The sequence below is a fragment of the Zalophus californianus genome, chromosome 8 (assembly GCF_009762305.2).
Source record: "Zalophus californianus isolate mZalCal1 chromosome 8, mZalCal1.pri.v2, whole genome shotgun sequence".
In the NCBI taxonomy this organism is placed as follows: Eukaryota; Metazoa; Chordata; class Mammalia; order Carnivora; family Otariidae; genus Zalophus; species Zalophus californianus.
Window position 1 is genome coordinate 136,952,361 of NC_045602.1, and position 15,651 is coordinate 136,968,011.

Consider the following 15,651-nt stretch of genomic DNA (forward strand, 5'->3'; position numbering starts at 1 on the left):
ACCCGATTTTTAAAGATTTTATTTATTTATTTGAGAGAAAGAATGAGAGAGAGAGAGAGCACATGAGAGGGAAGAGGGTCAGAGGGAGAAGCAGACTCCCTGCCGAGCAGGGAGCCCGATGTGGGACTCGATTCCGGGACTCCAGGATCATGACCTGAGCCGAAGGCAGTCGCTTAACCAACTGAGCCACCCAGGCGCCCGGAAAGAAATGATTTCTGAGGCCAAGACCCGAGCAGTCCCCCTGGACTCAGTTTCGACAGTGCATTTAAACTTCCATGTGGGGATTCACTCGTTAGGCTGGGAACTGTGACCAAAGACCTTTCAACATTTGATGTTTATAAAGGGAGTTTGAGAATAATGACTTTTTAAAAGGCATTTGAGTGGGGAGAACTGGGAACATTTTGGGGTCCACAATATATGTGGAGTTTGCAAAAGCAGCTAGACAAGGCGTGCACTTTGTCACACTCTGGTCTGGTCTTGGGGGTGGGTGAGCAGCAGAGATGTGTAGAAATCTTCACCTGGTAAGATGTGAAGCCCGATGTTTACGTCCGGGGCCGTCACCCGGTGTTATGTGATTCTGGGCCACTTTGCCCTTCTAGGTTCTACTTGTCTCTTTGGCACATGGCTCCTGATGGACATGCAAGATCAATGGGCAGTGAAGATGTTTTGGAGAAAGGTGTGACTGAATATCCTAAGCTGCCTCTTTCCAGGTGGCTTCACACACTGCATTTTTCTCTTCTATTTTTTAAGATTTTATTTCTTTATTTGAGAGAGAGCACACATGCGCGAAAGAGAGAGAGACAGAGAGAGCATGAGCAGGGGGAGGGCAGAGGGTGCGGGAGAAGCAGACTCCCCGCTGAGCAGGGAGCCTGATGTGTGACTTGATCCCAGGACCCTGGGATCATGACCTGAGCCAAAGGCAGATGCTCAACCGACTGAGCCACCTTGGCGCCCCTCATACTTTGTTTTTCTGAATGGAAAGGGCTCACCCCAACTCATTCTCATCTGAGCTTCAGTCAGATTCCTTCTAGGACATTTGTCCCATCCCCCATTCCCTGCCCTGAGATACTTCTCTCCCTCAAAACACTTACCTAGGTTGTAACAGTACAGTTATAAATTCAATTCTTTGATTGATGCATGTGTGTCTATGAGCCTAGAGAGGCTGTGACCCCAGATAGCCTGGGAGCCCAGGTAGGCTGTGGGCCCAGGTAGACTGGGAGCCCAGGTAGGCCGTGAGCCGAGGTAGGCTGTGAGCCCAGGTAGACCATGAGCCCAGGTAGGCCATGAGCCCAGGTAGGCCGTGACCCCAGGTAGGCCGTGAGCCCAGGTAGACTGTGAGTACAGTGAGGGCAGGTACCATGTCTAGTTTTGCTTATCAATGTCACCCTAGCACCTGGCACAGAGTGGATGGTAGTCTTAGTTTGGGTTTATTGCAAGGAGACTCTAGGATGTGGGTCTGAGAGCGAGTAACTCGTAAGAAAGTGGTCTCAGGAGAAACAGAAATAGGGAAGAGGAAGGGGCCGAGGGGGCATGGTCTCGGGTGGAGCTCAGGCAGCTGCACTGACCCTACAGGGGACTTGGGGTCTGAGCAGCTCCCCAGAGTTTGTCTCTAATGGAGGCAAGGGGGCTGGGCTTTACTTGTGTAAAGTCACCGGCTCAGGCCAGCCAGGCTGTGTCCATGCCTAGCACTGCCCCCTCTTTCACAGGGAAGCCAGGAGGACCTGCAGTCGTGGTGTCAGGACCACCCTGGGAGTTTGCCCCAGAGTCAGTTCACGTCCAGTGTCCTGCCCACATCTGCCTGCTCAGGCCCTGAAGAACAGGGCTGCTGCACAATTTCTGGTGGGCTCTGACACAGGAGCATGTTTCTGTCAGCCGAAGTGGTGCCTCCACATGGCAATCGCGTGAGCCCAGCCAGAATGCTTTGAAATTTGTGATCCTTAACACATTTTTAATTTAGGGTAATTGCAAAGTTTGCATGAGACTTTATGCTTATATGGCTCTTTCAGATCTACATGAATCACAGTCCTGATGTATGTGTGGGTTATCGTTCGGCATCCCAACTGGCTTTCTTCTGGACCCCAGAGTCCTGATTCAGCGAAGGGCTGGGTGGACATGCCTGCAGGCGGAGCCCGGGCAGGGAAGCAAGCTGGTGTTAAGTACATAGGGAGGCTGCTCGCCTTGGTGCAGACCTGCTGGGGCTAGAATAATTGCATGATTTATTCTCTGGGACCCAGCTTTCCTCAGCACCAGGTCACGCCACACTCAAGATGCAGGTGAATGGAAAAATGCAGGCTGTTTGCTCTACGTTTCCTACCTAGAAGCCAGTGTTCTTTTTGGTCAGTTTTATTAGTCTGACCCTGGCTTTGTGACATGACAGAGAGCTCCACTGGGTCAGGACATGCTTTTTGTTTTAATAGAGGTAAAAATGACCTTAATTTAACATTTAAAATATCTAAACTGAATATTTTATAATTTTTAAAAAAGATTTATTTATTTATTTTAGAAAGAAAGAGAGAACAAACGGGCAGGGGAGAGGGCGAGAGAATCTCAAGCAGACTCTGCTGAGCATAGAGCCTGATCCCAGGACCCTGAGATCATAGGCTGAGCTGAAACCAAGAGTCAGATGCTTAACCAACTGTGCCAACCAGGTGCCCCCTAAATTTAACATTTTAACTATTTTAAAGGGTACATTTCTGTGGCATGCAGTACATTGATATGGTTGTGCAACCTCTAATTCCAGAACGTTCTCATCACCTAAACAGGAACCCTGCCCATCAGCAATCACCCCGTCTCCGTTCCCCCAGCCCTGGTGACCACTGATCGGTGTTTACCTATTCTGGCCATTTCGTACCCGTGGACACGTCTTCTGTGTCGGCATCCCGTTCTGGATGTTCATCCACGTCGTGGCGCGCGTCAGTGCGTCGTTCCTGCTGGGCGTGTAACATGGTGCAGCCACGTGGGGGACAGTCTAGCTTTGCTCAAATATGGTTAAACATAGAACTAAGACCCAGCAATCGCCCTCCCAGGTGTCCACCCAGAAGAATTGGAAATAGGTCTTCCAGCGAAAACGTGTCCGCGAATATTCGTAGCAGCGCTGATGAAGGAGACACAAAGCGTGGTGCGTCCATACAGTGGAGGAGTGCTTTTCTTTCATATTGATGCTAGCTCGTTCACCTCCCGCTGGGTGTGTGAGAGTCGCATCAGGTGTCCTCACGTTGGCAGGAACCTCACCTGAGTTGGAGACCAACCCTCGCCTCGCCCACAGAGTGCCTCTGTTCTGGTACCCCGTCCATGCATCCGTGCCTTCCCTGATCCCTTCCTGAGCTCTCTGGAGCCGGCGTGGGGCGGGGCCGGCCGTGGGCGGGGCCCGGCTGTGGGGCGGGGCCGGCCGTGGGCGGGGCCCGGCTGTGGGGCGGGGCCGGCCGTGGGCGGGGCCCGGCTGTGGGGCGGGGCCGGCCGTGGGCGGGGCCCGGCTGTGGGTGGGCCCGGCCGTGGGGCGGGGCCGGCTGTGTCCACCTTGCAGTGGCTTCTGTGACAGCGGCCGCTGGGGGAAGCCGGGCCAGGACGGGGCCTGTGGCGAAGCTAGGAGCCACGGTGACAACAAAAGCAGGGACACTGCAGGTTCTCGGCATAGTGGCCTCTGCTCTCAGGGGCAGCCACAAGTCAACCACGGAGGTGGCAGAAGGAGGCAGCGCCAGGCAAAAACGTAGTGTGGCTAAAAAGTCAGCAAATTCAGGAAGGAGCCCAGGTTGGCAAATCCTGAGAAACGTGTCTTGTTCTGTCGGATTGTAAACTTCAGATGCGCCTGCACGCGTTCCCCACGGGGAGGGACCATGAACTCGAGCACAGAGCAGTCTGCTTTTCCTTTCCTCCTGCTCCTCAAACACTTGCGGAGCCCTTGCTGGGCCCTCCTGCGCTGTTTTAGGGCCTGGGGAGTCAGTTACACGGGACACACTTGGTCCCTGCTCTTCTGGTCAGATAGCCAAGATGGACATTCCACTAATGAACAGGCAAATCAACAGCTAATTCTAAACTGTACTGAAGTCTATGGTGAAAAACGTGACAGGAAGCCTAACAGGGGGGTATGGAGGATGGGACCGTGAGGAGTGAGTAGGAGTTCATCAGGGAAAAGTGTTGCCTCCAGAGGGATTGGCATGGGGCAGCCTTATGTTGGGAGAGCTTGAGCAGGGCGAAGCCGAGGAGAGCCAGCAATCAGTGGGGTGAGGCAGGGGGCGTGGTGCGAGGTAAGCTTAAGAAAGCAGACACTAGAATCTGGGGTCGCTGTTGGGGTCTTGTGTGTCATCCTAGAGGCCACTGTGACCTTAAGCAGGGAAGTGACGCAGAGCCTGTCTGGTTAGGGGGCAGACTTAGCGGAGGCTGCAGAGTTGGAGGTGGAGAGTGATGCCGGCCTGGACCTCGGGAGTCAGGAGTGAGAGCGAAGGTTAGGGATCCTGAGCCAAAACCATTCCTTCTCACCCTTTTTCTTCTCCGAGCGTCCAGTGGTGCCTTTTCCCTGAAGACATTTCCAAAGGGACTGCTTAAGGCAGGAGTCGGCAAACTATGGCCCACAGAGCAAATCCACCTTCCACTGGTTTTTATAAATAAAGTTTCACTAAAATATATCTGGGCCTATTAACTTAGGTGTCACCTGCATCTGCTTTCATGCAGTGACGGGCAGTCACAACAGAGATTGTATGGCCCACGACACCAGAGATGTATACGCTCTCTCGGGACCTTTACAGAGAACATTTGCCCACCCTGACCTCAGCAAGATGAATGTGGGACACATTTTCAAAATACAAATCTATTGGCTCAGAATCTTCCCAGCATTTAAACGTGTTTAATTCCTCGGAAAAATGCTAACGCATGCATATTTTAAAGAATTAACATTTGTCCATAAGCTTTGACTGGCATACAAGAACCTCATCTTACACTGCGGTTTGGAAAGTCTGGGCTGGAACTTGGGCTTTGACGATGTGGATGGTATTATTTGTCTGGATTCACAGTGTGATGCTGGTGTCTCCCGGAGCGTTGTTTGACGGTTTGCCTCCCTCTGAAACGCTCGTTGTTCTCTCCTCTGTTGAAGAGGATCTTTAGGGGGCTGCCTCTAAAAGCAGCCTTTAGTCTTTGCAGAATCTGTGGGCTTCTTGCTAAACAATTTCTGTAAGCGTTTGCTGACATGCAAGTACAGACCCTCCCGCTAAGCCCAATACCAGCAACTGCCAGAGTTGGTGACGGCAAAGGTGCTTTGCCCCGATCCGCCCTTTCTCCCTCCCTGATCCCATCCTCCTCATGCTTTAATTGCTAGTTCCAAACTCCACACAGCCGTTTCAGACCCACTTGATTTTTACAGATTTGAGCTGATTTTCACTTGGAGAACTGGCCATATGCCTGGCAGACGCCAGCGACCCTTGGCAGAATTATGGGGTTGATGCTAAACAGATGGGCTTTCTCATCAGATGTGCTGGTTTTTCCACAATATACGTGAGGAAGAAAGAAGCCACTTGAGTGATGCCGTGATTTCTTCACTCGTGTTGGGGTATAGACGGTGCTCATTGTCTGGTCTTTGTATTTGCTTTGTTGCTGTGGAGGGACTTGGGGCAGCTGGAGGACGCTCAGGGACGTGGGAAGCTTCGAGGCCCAACTTCTGCGAAGGTCTTAGAGAATCCCCATTATCTTTGCAATACAGGTATTGGGAACAAGATTTTATATTCCAAAAATAAATTGTCATGAACACTTCTTAGCAGGAGTACATTTAGACTGCTTAATCTCACGTCTCCTGCTCCAAATGCATTGTTGCTCCAGCCTGCGTGGGGTTGTGGCTGTCTGGGCAGCAAGGCATAGACAGGCCTGATCCATCTGTGTAGGAAAGGTTAGCTGAACAGCTGAATAGAGTGTTGCTGACTGCAGGACTTCTCAGAGCCTTTGTTTGCTGTGATAGTATGTGGTGAAAGCACGTGGCGGACTTTTAGTGTGCACGGTGTTTTCCCCCGTGCCTTCATCCACGGAGCATCTCCCGTGCTAGGGTCCCATGGAACGTACGTTGGGGAACACTGGTGTAATGCCCCGCTGGGCTCCCTTGTCAGTCCTGCCACTTACCAGCTGTGTGACTTCCTGCACGGGTCCCGCCCCCAGCCTCCTCTTTCTAAATGTAAAATGGAGCTGGAAAGGTAGTCCCTCTCCCCCTGGGGTTGTTTGCTTGGAACAGAGGTGCTAAAGAATTTGGCAGCTCCCCTCAGGCATTTAAACTGCGTTCTTCTACAATTAAGCATCCATTCAATTCATGATATTCTGGGGGCCGCTCTTCACTCTGAAACTCAGCCGGCCAGGCTCTTGGGTTTCTTAGCCCCTCGACTGACGAGCAGGGCCCAGCAAGGAGATGCCATCTGCGTCAAGGGCTGCTTGTGGTGGCAGCTGGGAGAAGGGGTGAGGCAGCGCAAAGCCTGGACGTGGCTTCGGAATCGTCATTATCCCCCACTGTCCAGGGGCACGGAGGTGACAGTGACCTGCATTCTGATCCCACTTCCGTTTTCCTGCTGCAGGAGCCAGCTCTCTCATCCATGCATTAATTCACTCTCTCCTTCGTCCACTTACTCCACATGGCAGGCGTCGTGCTGGGCGCCCAGGGAGGAGTGGAAGCCTGCTGTGGAGGCCCGGGGCCTCTGTACCGGGGAGGCTGCGGTGTTCCACCCAGGGGCTGTGATCGGTTGCAGCTTCTGATGGGCAGGCTGGCAGAGCAGTAGGAAAAGCCTGCAGAGGTTCTGGGAAGAGAGCCATCAGCCCTTGGAAGTTCTTCTCCCCTTTTGAATAAACTCACCCTTCTTACTGCATCCCTACCGGCCCCCTGCCCACCCCAGCGGCCAGTCCCCGCCACCATCCCCAGCCGTGATGACGTGGAGTGCCTCCCTCCTTCCGGGACGGTGTTCGGGTGTGGTCCTGGTTCTGCCTGTACTGATCACTACACCCCATGTGTCCTGCTCTTCAGTTGTCACTTGAGAATTTTCCAGGAGGAGTGGAGACGTCAAACCAAAAGAACTTTCACATCCGGGAGACTTGAAGTCCATTTTGAAAATTTGGTTTTGGAGGTTCAGACCCATCCTGGTGATGGGTCACTTAAAATACCCAGCACCTCCTTGTAGACAGATGTCAAGCCACACCTTTTGCAGGCTGGACACAAGCCAGGGGTCTTTTGATGCTGAACGCCATGACTTGGCTCTGCGTTGCCCTGACGATGCTCTCTGCTCCAGGCGGCTTTCATCCCGAAGCCCATATCCCCGATAACGGTGACGTCATCCTCTGCTCCGCGTGGTCTGTTGCAGGGCTTAGGATGAGGGCCTTTGCAGTGGATGTCCTGACTTCCGGGCGTACTCTCACCTTCGCTGCGTGACCTGGGAAAATTATTTCCCATCTCTCTGCCTCTGTTTGACTCCTTGTGATGGGGGTTATGAAAATAGTGACCTGCCTTCTAGGGGCTTGATAGGAATGGAATGAGCTCGTTCATGGTAGGGGCTCAGGACAGCACAGCAAGTACCCCAGAGGTACTGCTGTGGCCGATCTAGGTTTTCCCGATTCTTCCCTGTGTCTTCACGTCCCATGTTGAAGGGTCTCCCGGCTTGAATGAGGACTCTGTCTCAGCAACATCTCTGGGTCCTTCCCTCTTTTCTCTCTCTCTCTCTCTCTCTTTTTTTTTTTAAAGATTTTATTTATTTTTTTGACAGAGACAGAGACAGCGAGAGCAGGAACACAAGCAGGGGGAGTGGGAGAGGGAGAAGCAGGCCTCCCGCGGAGCGGGGAGCCCGATGCGGGGCTCGATCCCAGGACCCTGGGATCATGACCCGAGCCGAAGGCAGACGCTTAACGACGGAGCCACCCAGGGGCCCCCCTTCCCTCCTTTCTGTGCCGGCCCTCGCCGCCCTCCCCCTGCCTGTCCCCTCTCTGAAGGCCCCCCTGCCTGCAGCCCAGGTTCTTGGCTCCGGCCATCCACACCACACTCTCGAGGCCTTTCCACAGCGCTGGTCCTCAGCGCCTGCCCGCCCTCAGGGCTTCCATCTCAGCCCCACGAGGCTCTTCTTGGCCAGGCCCCAGCCTCCGCTCTCACTCCCATTCCAGAAACCCCGAGCTCCCGCTGAGGGCTCCCAGATTCAAGTGCACAGACCCACGCTGGTCAGTGAGGAGCACCAAGGACGACACAGCATTGCTACTTTTTCTCTTATCAATATACTTCTAACTAGAAGATGTCTTTCTTACTTTGAGATTATATTCTTCCTAGTATGTATAGTCAGTGGTGGTGATGATAGACGGTAGTCTTGGGTAGGTATATTTGCGTGCACGCGTGTGCTTGTGTGTATGTGTTGGTTGTTAACTGGCACCGTAGAAAGTTGGCATCTCTATGTGGATCTCAGTTTCCTATGTGGGGATTTTACTGGCCTTCTTCTGAACCTCAGAGACTGGGGACATCAGATCATGTTTCCCTGCCTTAATTCCCATTGCCCAGACACCACGTCCTGTCGCATGTTGATGGATTTGCACCCTTTATTCAACTCCAAGGCCCAAATCAAGTATTACCTGCCCCCCCAGTGACCCTCTGAGTTCTCATTGCCCCCCACTGCCGCCCCCCCAGGCAGGAAGTATTGCGTCCTCTGCAGGTATCATCATCTCCTGACTTGGCTCTTCCTGGTGATTCCAGGCATCTTGGTTTTCTTTGTGGTCAGCAGCCCTACCAGGGCAGGGGGGGTCCAGCACCTCTTTGTTCTGCCTCACATCTGGCAGGTGCTTTTCTCAGAAGGTGGTCACTGAGTATCGGGAGATGGATTCTTTTGGGCAAGGAAGGCTCACTAAGGAAACAGAGGCCCTGCTGTGTTGGTCCGTTCTGGTTTGCCTCTGACATAAGTCATTCCATATTCTGAAGTTCCCTCCTTGCTTCTATCTTTGTGTCTTCCTCCTGCTCCGTGAGCAGGTCGGCTTCCCGCCCAGCAGCCCTGGCCCCCGGCAGGCCACAGCCCATACCTGACGAACGAGCCTGCAAATGAGTGGGGGAAACGAGCCCGAAGTGGTGTTTGTAGTGTCTGATGCGGAGGGCGCCTGCCTTCCCCACGAGGCCAGCCACATGGCGGGCAGCACCCAGGAATCAGCGGGTGGGGCTTGCCCCCCACCGTGTTTTGGGGAAAGGCCAAGGGCAGGAAGAGAGAGACAGGAGGTCCGTGGATAGAAGATGAGGAAGCAGGAATGCCCCAGCTCACTGAGGAGTGGACTTTGGAGTCAGACGGATGGGGGCCAGGTCCAGGCTCCGGCCGCGGGGGCGCCACACCCCAGCTACACAGGCCAAATGGGTTTATTTAATAACCGGCTGGGAGCCAGGCACCAGTAGAGACGGGCAGGGGCTCGCGGTGAGCAAGACAGCCACAGATCCTGTTCTCACAGAGCTTCGTGGGTTCCGGTGGGAAAGACAGATGACCACCATCAACAGAAGGCCCCAGGATGATATCCTAGAGCCATCAGAGCCAGGATGGATGGGTGTCATGAAGAGAGGAGCTGGCCCCGGGTCAGGTGTGAGAATTAGCCCGGTAGCCCAGTGAGCTCCGTCACGGGGGCGTTGGTGTCCTTCCCTGCCTTGTTCTAGAACAGCGCCGGGCCGCAGGTCTGTGGGCTCCACTGGTGGGGGGAGGTGGGCAGCGTCGGGCTCCAGGGGACAATGTGGCCCTGAGGGGACCAGGAGAGGGCTGGGGCCTGCCCCTTCAGCTCTAGCTGTCTGCTGTCAGCCGGGCTGGCCTCCTGCCCCATCCATCCTTCGAAAACCCCGGGAGGCCCCCGCCTGCCCTGTGGCGGCATGTTTTACTTCCTCACGCAGATGTGGGGAAACATTTTTCATTAATTAACTGCTAATGCTTCGCAGGTGGCAGAGGTGGCTCTGGAATAGCACCACTGTGTTGTTCCGAGGCTAGAGGGATCCGCTAATGTGTTTGCACCTCCTGGAGCCTCCCAGCGCGGGGAGTAGGTTCCTCCCGAGCCCCAGAGACACCGGCTGACTTCACGGGCTGGAGACAGAGGGTTGCAGGCCCGTCCACCCAGCCCCGCCTTCCCTCTGCGGACACACACCCTCTGCGGACACACACGTACGGGGACGTGCCCGCCCAGAACGCTGGGCCCCAGCCCCTCCTGCGTACTCTTGAGTGAGTGGGGCCACACCGTGCCCGGGCGGACGCACACCCACCTCTTGCTCACATGGACCGCCACGCACATAGTCAGCAACACATTCACGTCGTCTCTGCCCTGGAGGTTCTGGTAAAGAATCCTTCACTGGATGCTACAGCGTCTCTTCTGAAATTCCTGTCCTTGGGCCAGGCCCTGTACCTGAGGCCCGCTGGGGGAGGTGGCGGGGGGGGGGGGAGAGGAGAGGGCAGCTCCTCCCGGGTGCAGTCCCCGGAGCCTGTTGCCACCTGGGCTTTGCTCCCCTGGAGACAGCAGGCCCCCCGAGGAGTTGCTCAGGTGAAGGTGTCTGTCCTGGGCCAGTGTGTTGAATATTTGGTAAATGGAGGTGAAGGTCCCTCAGTGGCTCCTGCTGAATTTTGGGTCAAGTTCAAGCCACTGGGTACAGCCCCTTCTGTGCTCCAGGCTGTTTGTGAGGACCCTGTACCTGCTCCAGCCAACAGGGGCAGAGGTGGGGTGGGGGGAGCAGGGAGTCAAGGCATTCAAATAAAGATGGTAGTGATGGTGGGGAGGGGGAAGGGGCTGGGGAGGAGGGGGATAGCTGTCCCCTCTGCCCACCTTCCACCACTTCAGGGAGCCACATGGCCGAGCCCCAGGCAAGGACGTGGGAAGTCCCGTGCCCTCACTTCCCCAGCAAGGCCACGGCAGGCGCGAGGGTGCAGGGAGGAGATGGGGTCAGCACGTCTGCCCCGATCTGTGAGTGACAGAGCCAGGATGTGAGCCCAGATGCCTGGCCGTAGCACCTGCATTCTGCACAGCCACACCGTACTGGCTTCCATGGCGTGCCCGAAATGTTACTGCACAGCGGGTGGGCGCGGGATGCCGATCTGGGGAGCTGTCCGGGCTTGGCAATCAACCAGCACTTTGTGCTGTGGGAGAAGGGAAAGGGCAGGGAATGTGCAGAAAAGTGACGTGACCAGAGCTGTGTTTGTAAAGGGGGTGGGGGTACCATGGGGAGGCCCGGTTAGAACACCTGTGAGGCATCTGGGGGGAGCCGCTGGTGGCCTGGACCGGGGTCACCGTGGTGTGGGTAGCCAACGGGGTGGGATTTGGGGTCTAATTTGTGGTTTATTCTGTGTGCTGCCCCCTTTTGCTTTGGCTGCTGGGAAGCTCAGAACCATGTGTGTGCCCTCCTCTGGTGTCCGTGTGGTGTCTCTAAGCCCTTGACGCTGTGGTCCTGTCCAGACTCCCCTTCCTCTGGATTTCTGCAGACGCTTATCTTGTGGGCCCTGTGTTTCTGGTAACTGCCACCCATCTTTTGTGGGTTATAAACCAAGTGATGACAATGGTCCATTATCCCCCTGCACATCTCTGGGGATCTTCACCTTCATCTTTAAACCAGCCTAGAGGCTTAGGGGGACCTGGCCAGTTCTCTCCCCCTTGTGCCAAAATGCCTTGGACAGCAGCCTTCTGGGGCCATGTGGCTCTAGCAGTTCTGCTCCATCTGGTGTCCGTGGGTGGGAAGGGAAGGAGAGGGTAATAACACAGAATAAACTGCGTCTGGGAAGAGAAGGATCCGTCTGCATCCTGCGCCTGGGGCGTGGAGCTGGGGAGATAGACGGTGGCGGGAGGGGTCCATGACCCGCACATCCCTCCCGAGCCCTCGCTTTCTGGGCCCCCGCTGGGGGCCGGGTGCTGCGGACACAGATGAAAACAAGCTCAACTAAGCTGCTTTCTCAAACAAGACACCCCCTAGGCTTGTTCTTCCACACGGGGTTGCTCTGTTGACCGCTGTGGACATAGTCTCTGCTCTACAGTTAACAATAACAGCTAGAGAGAGTGACCACACACCCGGGTTGGCTGGGGCGGTCCTGGTTTATGCCTTTTGTTGGTGTCTCACACATTTGTGTCCTGCTCTGGACACAAATTTACAGTCACCCTAGAAGATACAAGGGGGGGGTCTCTGGAGTCAGGCTGCTCAAGGTCATGCCCGACCTCCAGCATTTCCTCGCTCTGTGAATCAACAAGATGGCTCACGGCTCTGATCCTCAGTGTGCTCACCTATCAGGTGGATATGATCAGTCTGTATCTCATAGATGTACTGTGAGGGTGAAGTAAGATAGTACCTGACCCAGACAAGCAGGGACTGACTTTCACTCCATCATAATTCTTATGTTCCTTGTATAATATAAGTCACCATGGAAATTTCTACAGGAGACACCATGCTAGCATGGTATGTTAACCAGAGGGTCTATAGAGCCTTAAAACGTAGATAATATTATTTTACATGTATTGTAACATACTGTCAATGAACTAGTATTAAATGTGTTTACCTAAGAGTCCAGTCTCCGCGGCCACCCTGTGGTCACCCTGGATCTTTCTTTCAACACTACGCATCAGGGATGACCATTATCTTTATTTTACAGATGTGGAAACCGAGGCTCAGAGGGGCTGGGGCTTGCCATGAGCCCTGGGCTACTGACAAGTGTCAGACCCTGAGGATCTCCTGGCTGCTCCTCGCCAGGGCTGCATGTCCCTGGGGCGCCCATCACGTGGGGCACTGAGCTAGATTTGACGGCAACCAGCCCATCGCAGGGCCTGGCCCCTCTGGTGGCCTCCTTCTGCTGAAAACCCTCCTGAGATCCCCTCACTCCAGCCCTGCTCTGCCAGCATCTTCGTGTCCCTCTGGGGCCTTTCAGCTCTGTATAAACTCGGGCTCCCCGCCCTGCCTGTGGGTAGCAGTGAGGTGAATTAACCCACTGGGTGTGGAGCTAAGTGTGTGCTGTGCAGCATGTGTGTACATGTGTGCATGGAGGGCCCTGGCCAAGGTTGGGCACGTGTGCCAGCAACCATGCTTGGGAGCACTGGTGGGTCTGTGAACATGCGCCCAAGGGCTATGGAGAGATTAAAACTAGGGCACTTGGAGCCTCATCATTGCCAGAAGAAAGGTCCCTTCCCTGTCCCAGGAGGGGTTTGGGTCAACTGAAGCTTATTTCTCCATCCTCCCGGCACTGGCCTGAGCTCTGGTCTGAGTTTCACTCAGCGGATGGGGGTCCTGGTGAGCCGTGGAAGCAACACTTGTCCCTCTCACGTGGCTCTCTGATTTCTCGGTCTTGTCCATTGCATTGTTTTCTATTCTAACAAATCTTCTTTCTTTAAACATGAACACATCATAAACTCCTGAAGGGCCAGTGGTGAAGCTCATGTCTTCCTCTCACCCAGGCTCCCCAGTAGCGCGTGTCCCCCGTGGCTTGAGGGCCCCACAGATGTGTTCTCTGCGCTTAAGAGCATGCGCAGGGACATGACCCCCTTACGCACGTTGCTGGCATATGCTGTGTGATTGTGCGTGATTTTCTTGACCTAGCAATCGATCTTGGCCAAGTTGCCTATCTGCTTTATTTCCTTCCATGTCTGTACACAGGTCACAGAGGGGAGGGATGATCAGTGACTTAGCCAGTGGCCTGTCGATGATACCAGTCTCCTGTGTGTGACAAACAGCACCTTGAGTGTCCTTGGATGTCCATCTGTGTGTGTCCCACAGAGTGCAAAAATGGCCTAGTTTTCTGAACAAAGGATCCAAAGGAGAGCTACTTTCCTTGGACCATTCATGGACGGACTCCTTCCATGGCTCTTCAGCGAGGAGCATGGCCAAGCCTGTGCTGAGGTCCGAGACAGAGAGCTGACAGCTGAGCTAGAGGGCAGGCACCCAGGGACCATTGCTGCTCCTTGATACCTGTACAGGTAGCTTCAGGAGCAGAGGGCAAGGCTCTGAACCTTGTCTGGGACAGGAGAAGGTGGAGACTTGCAGAGAAAGTCAAATTTAGCCTAGTGGCTGAAGTTTCCAGGGCAAAGAAGCCGAGGAGAACAGCACAGGCGAAGGGCATAGCTTGGGCAAAGGTCCTGGGGTGGGAGAGATTTCATGGGGAATTTGAGAAGTCTTCAGATTGCTGTGGCCAAATGCAAAGTTGGGGGAGGGCTTCCAGTAGGCCATAGAAGGGTTCTGGCGGGGAGGGTTTCCATAGAAGCGAGCACATGAACTCAGGTGCTGGTACATACTACCTGTGGGCACTTGCCCATGGGAATGAGCCCCAGGCTTTGGAGAGTCACTGGTGGCCCCTTGGGGGAGCGGAGGCACCTCAGCAACCCCCCGGCCATGGAGTCATGTAGGATTGGTGATCACGTGAGCCCTTCCTCAATGTTCCCCTCCCAGATGAGATGGACCAAGCCCCCCCAGCGCGCTCCGAATATCTGGTCTCAGGGATCCGAACTCCCCCGGTGAGGAGGAATAGCAAACTGGCCACCCTGGGCAGGATCTTCAAACCCTGGAAATGGAGGAAGAAGAAAAACGAAAAACTGAAGCAGACGACGTCCGGTGAGCATGGGGGTGAGGGAGCTGGTGCCCCGGTCACCGTGCTTCTCCATGCTGATGTTGTCTCCCCAGCCCCCACTGGAGGGCCAGCTGAGCTCTGTGGGCCCTGACGGCAGGAGCTGCTCAGCCTTCTTCTGGCTGGGGCAGATCAGCACCAGGCACACCTGCAACCCATTCACCGCCCAGACCCACGGGACACAAGTCACCGGGACCTTGCTGATGTAGTCTCAGAGTCCCTGCAGGCCGGGGCGGGGAGGCTGGCTTGGGCCAAGCTGTTCTTGCTGACCACACTGAGAACGCCAGGGCCTGCCCTCCCCAGGAGCCACCTGCGTGTGACTGGGAGGGTCCGGGCCCTCATCTTGGCCTGGATTCCTGGAGGCTTCCCCTCTTACTGGAAACCAGAGCCAGCCGTCTCCAGCTCCTAAGCTCTTCCTGCAGAGGCTGGTTATCAGGCCCTCCCACCCCAACGCCCTCCCACCAGAGGACCCAGAAGCTTCCTTCCCTCACTCACCTCGGGCTGCATCCTTACACCCTGCCAGTCCCAGCTCTGTGGGAGGTTGGGTTGCGACAGGTTGTACCGTTGCCCCTACCCCCTCGCATCCACACCAGGAACTATGGCCGGGACCCTGGACGACAGATGAAGTGACAACACCATTGCTGGCCGTGATGGCAAGTAGTGACCAAGTGAACACTCAGGGCCAACCCATGGGCTAGCGCTCTTCCTGGGACCCTGCCCATCTTGGGGAGGGGCAGCAGGCTTGGTGTAGGGGAAGCCAGGCCCAGGTTTGAGCAGCCAGCAGGCCCCAGAGCTGGGGTGTGAGCCCTGGCAGCCTGGCTCCAGTCTGGCTCCGGATGACAGGGTGTCCTTGGTGAAGGGGAAGGAGGTCGGTGCTCCGAGAAGCAAACCCCAGGGGAGACCACATCTCAGCTCCCCCTGGGCCACACTGCTGAGCGGTATACTGTTAGCTACGGCTGGAGACCATTAGTGAGGGAGCCGTGCACGTGGAATCAGTCTAGGCCTTGGGGACCAGCCTGGGAAGTGCTGATCTCAGGCTGCTCTCCCTAGTGGTCCCCGGGGCCCCGGTCTCCTGTGCAGCCTCAGAGCCCTGCAGACTGCAGAGACAGAGCCGATGGGG

At 55.3% G+C, this 15,651-nt stretch overlaps 1 protein-coding gene across 2 annotated transcripts in view; it reads left to right on the plus strand.

Annotated features, from left to right (window-relative positions):
* Positions 1–15,651, plus strand: part of PHACTR3 (phosphatase and actin regulator 3) — a 207,372-nt gene that overhangs the window by 96,240 nt on the left and 95,481 nt on the right. For both annotated transcript variants that reach the window (XM_027623330.2, XM_027623329.2), the window contains exon 2: positions 14,357–14,518. In XM_027623330.2, the coding sequence (XP_027479131.1) occupies positions 14,357–14,518 (162 nt within the window). The remainder of the gene's footprint in view (positions 1–14,356; positions 14,519–15,651) is intronic.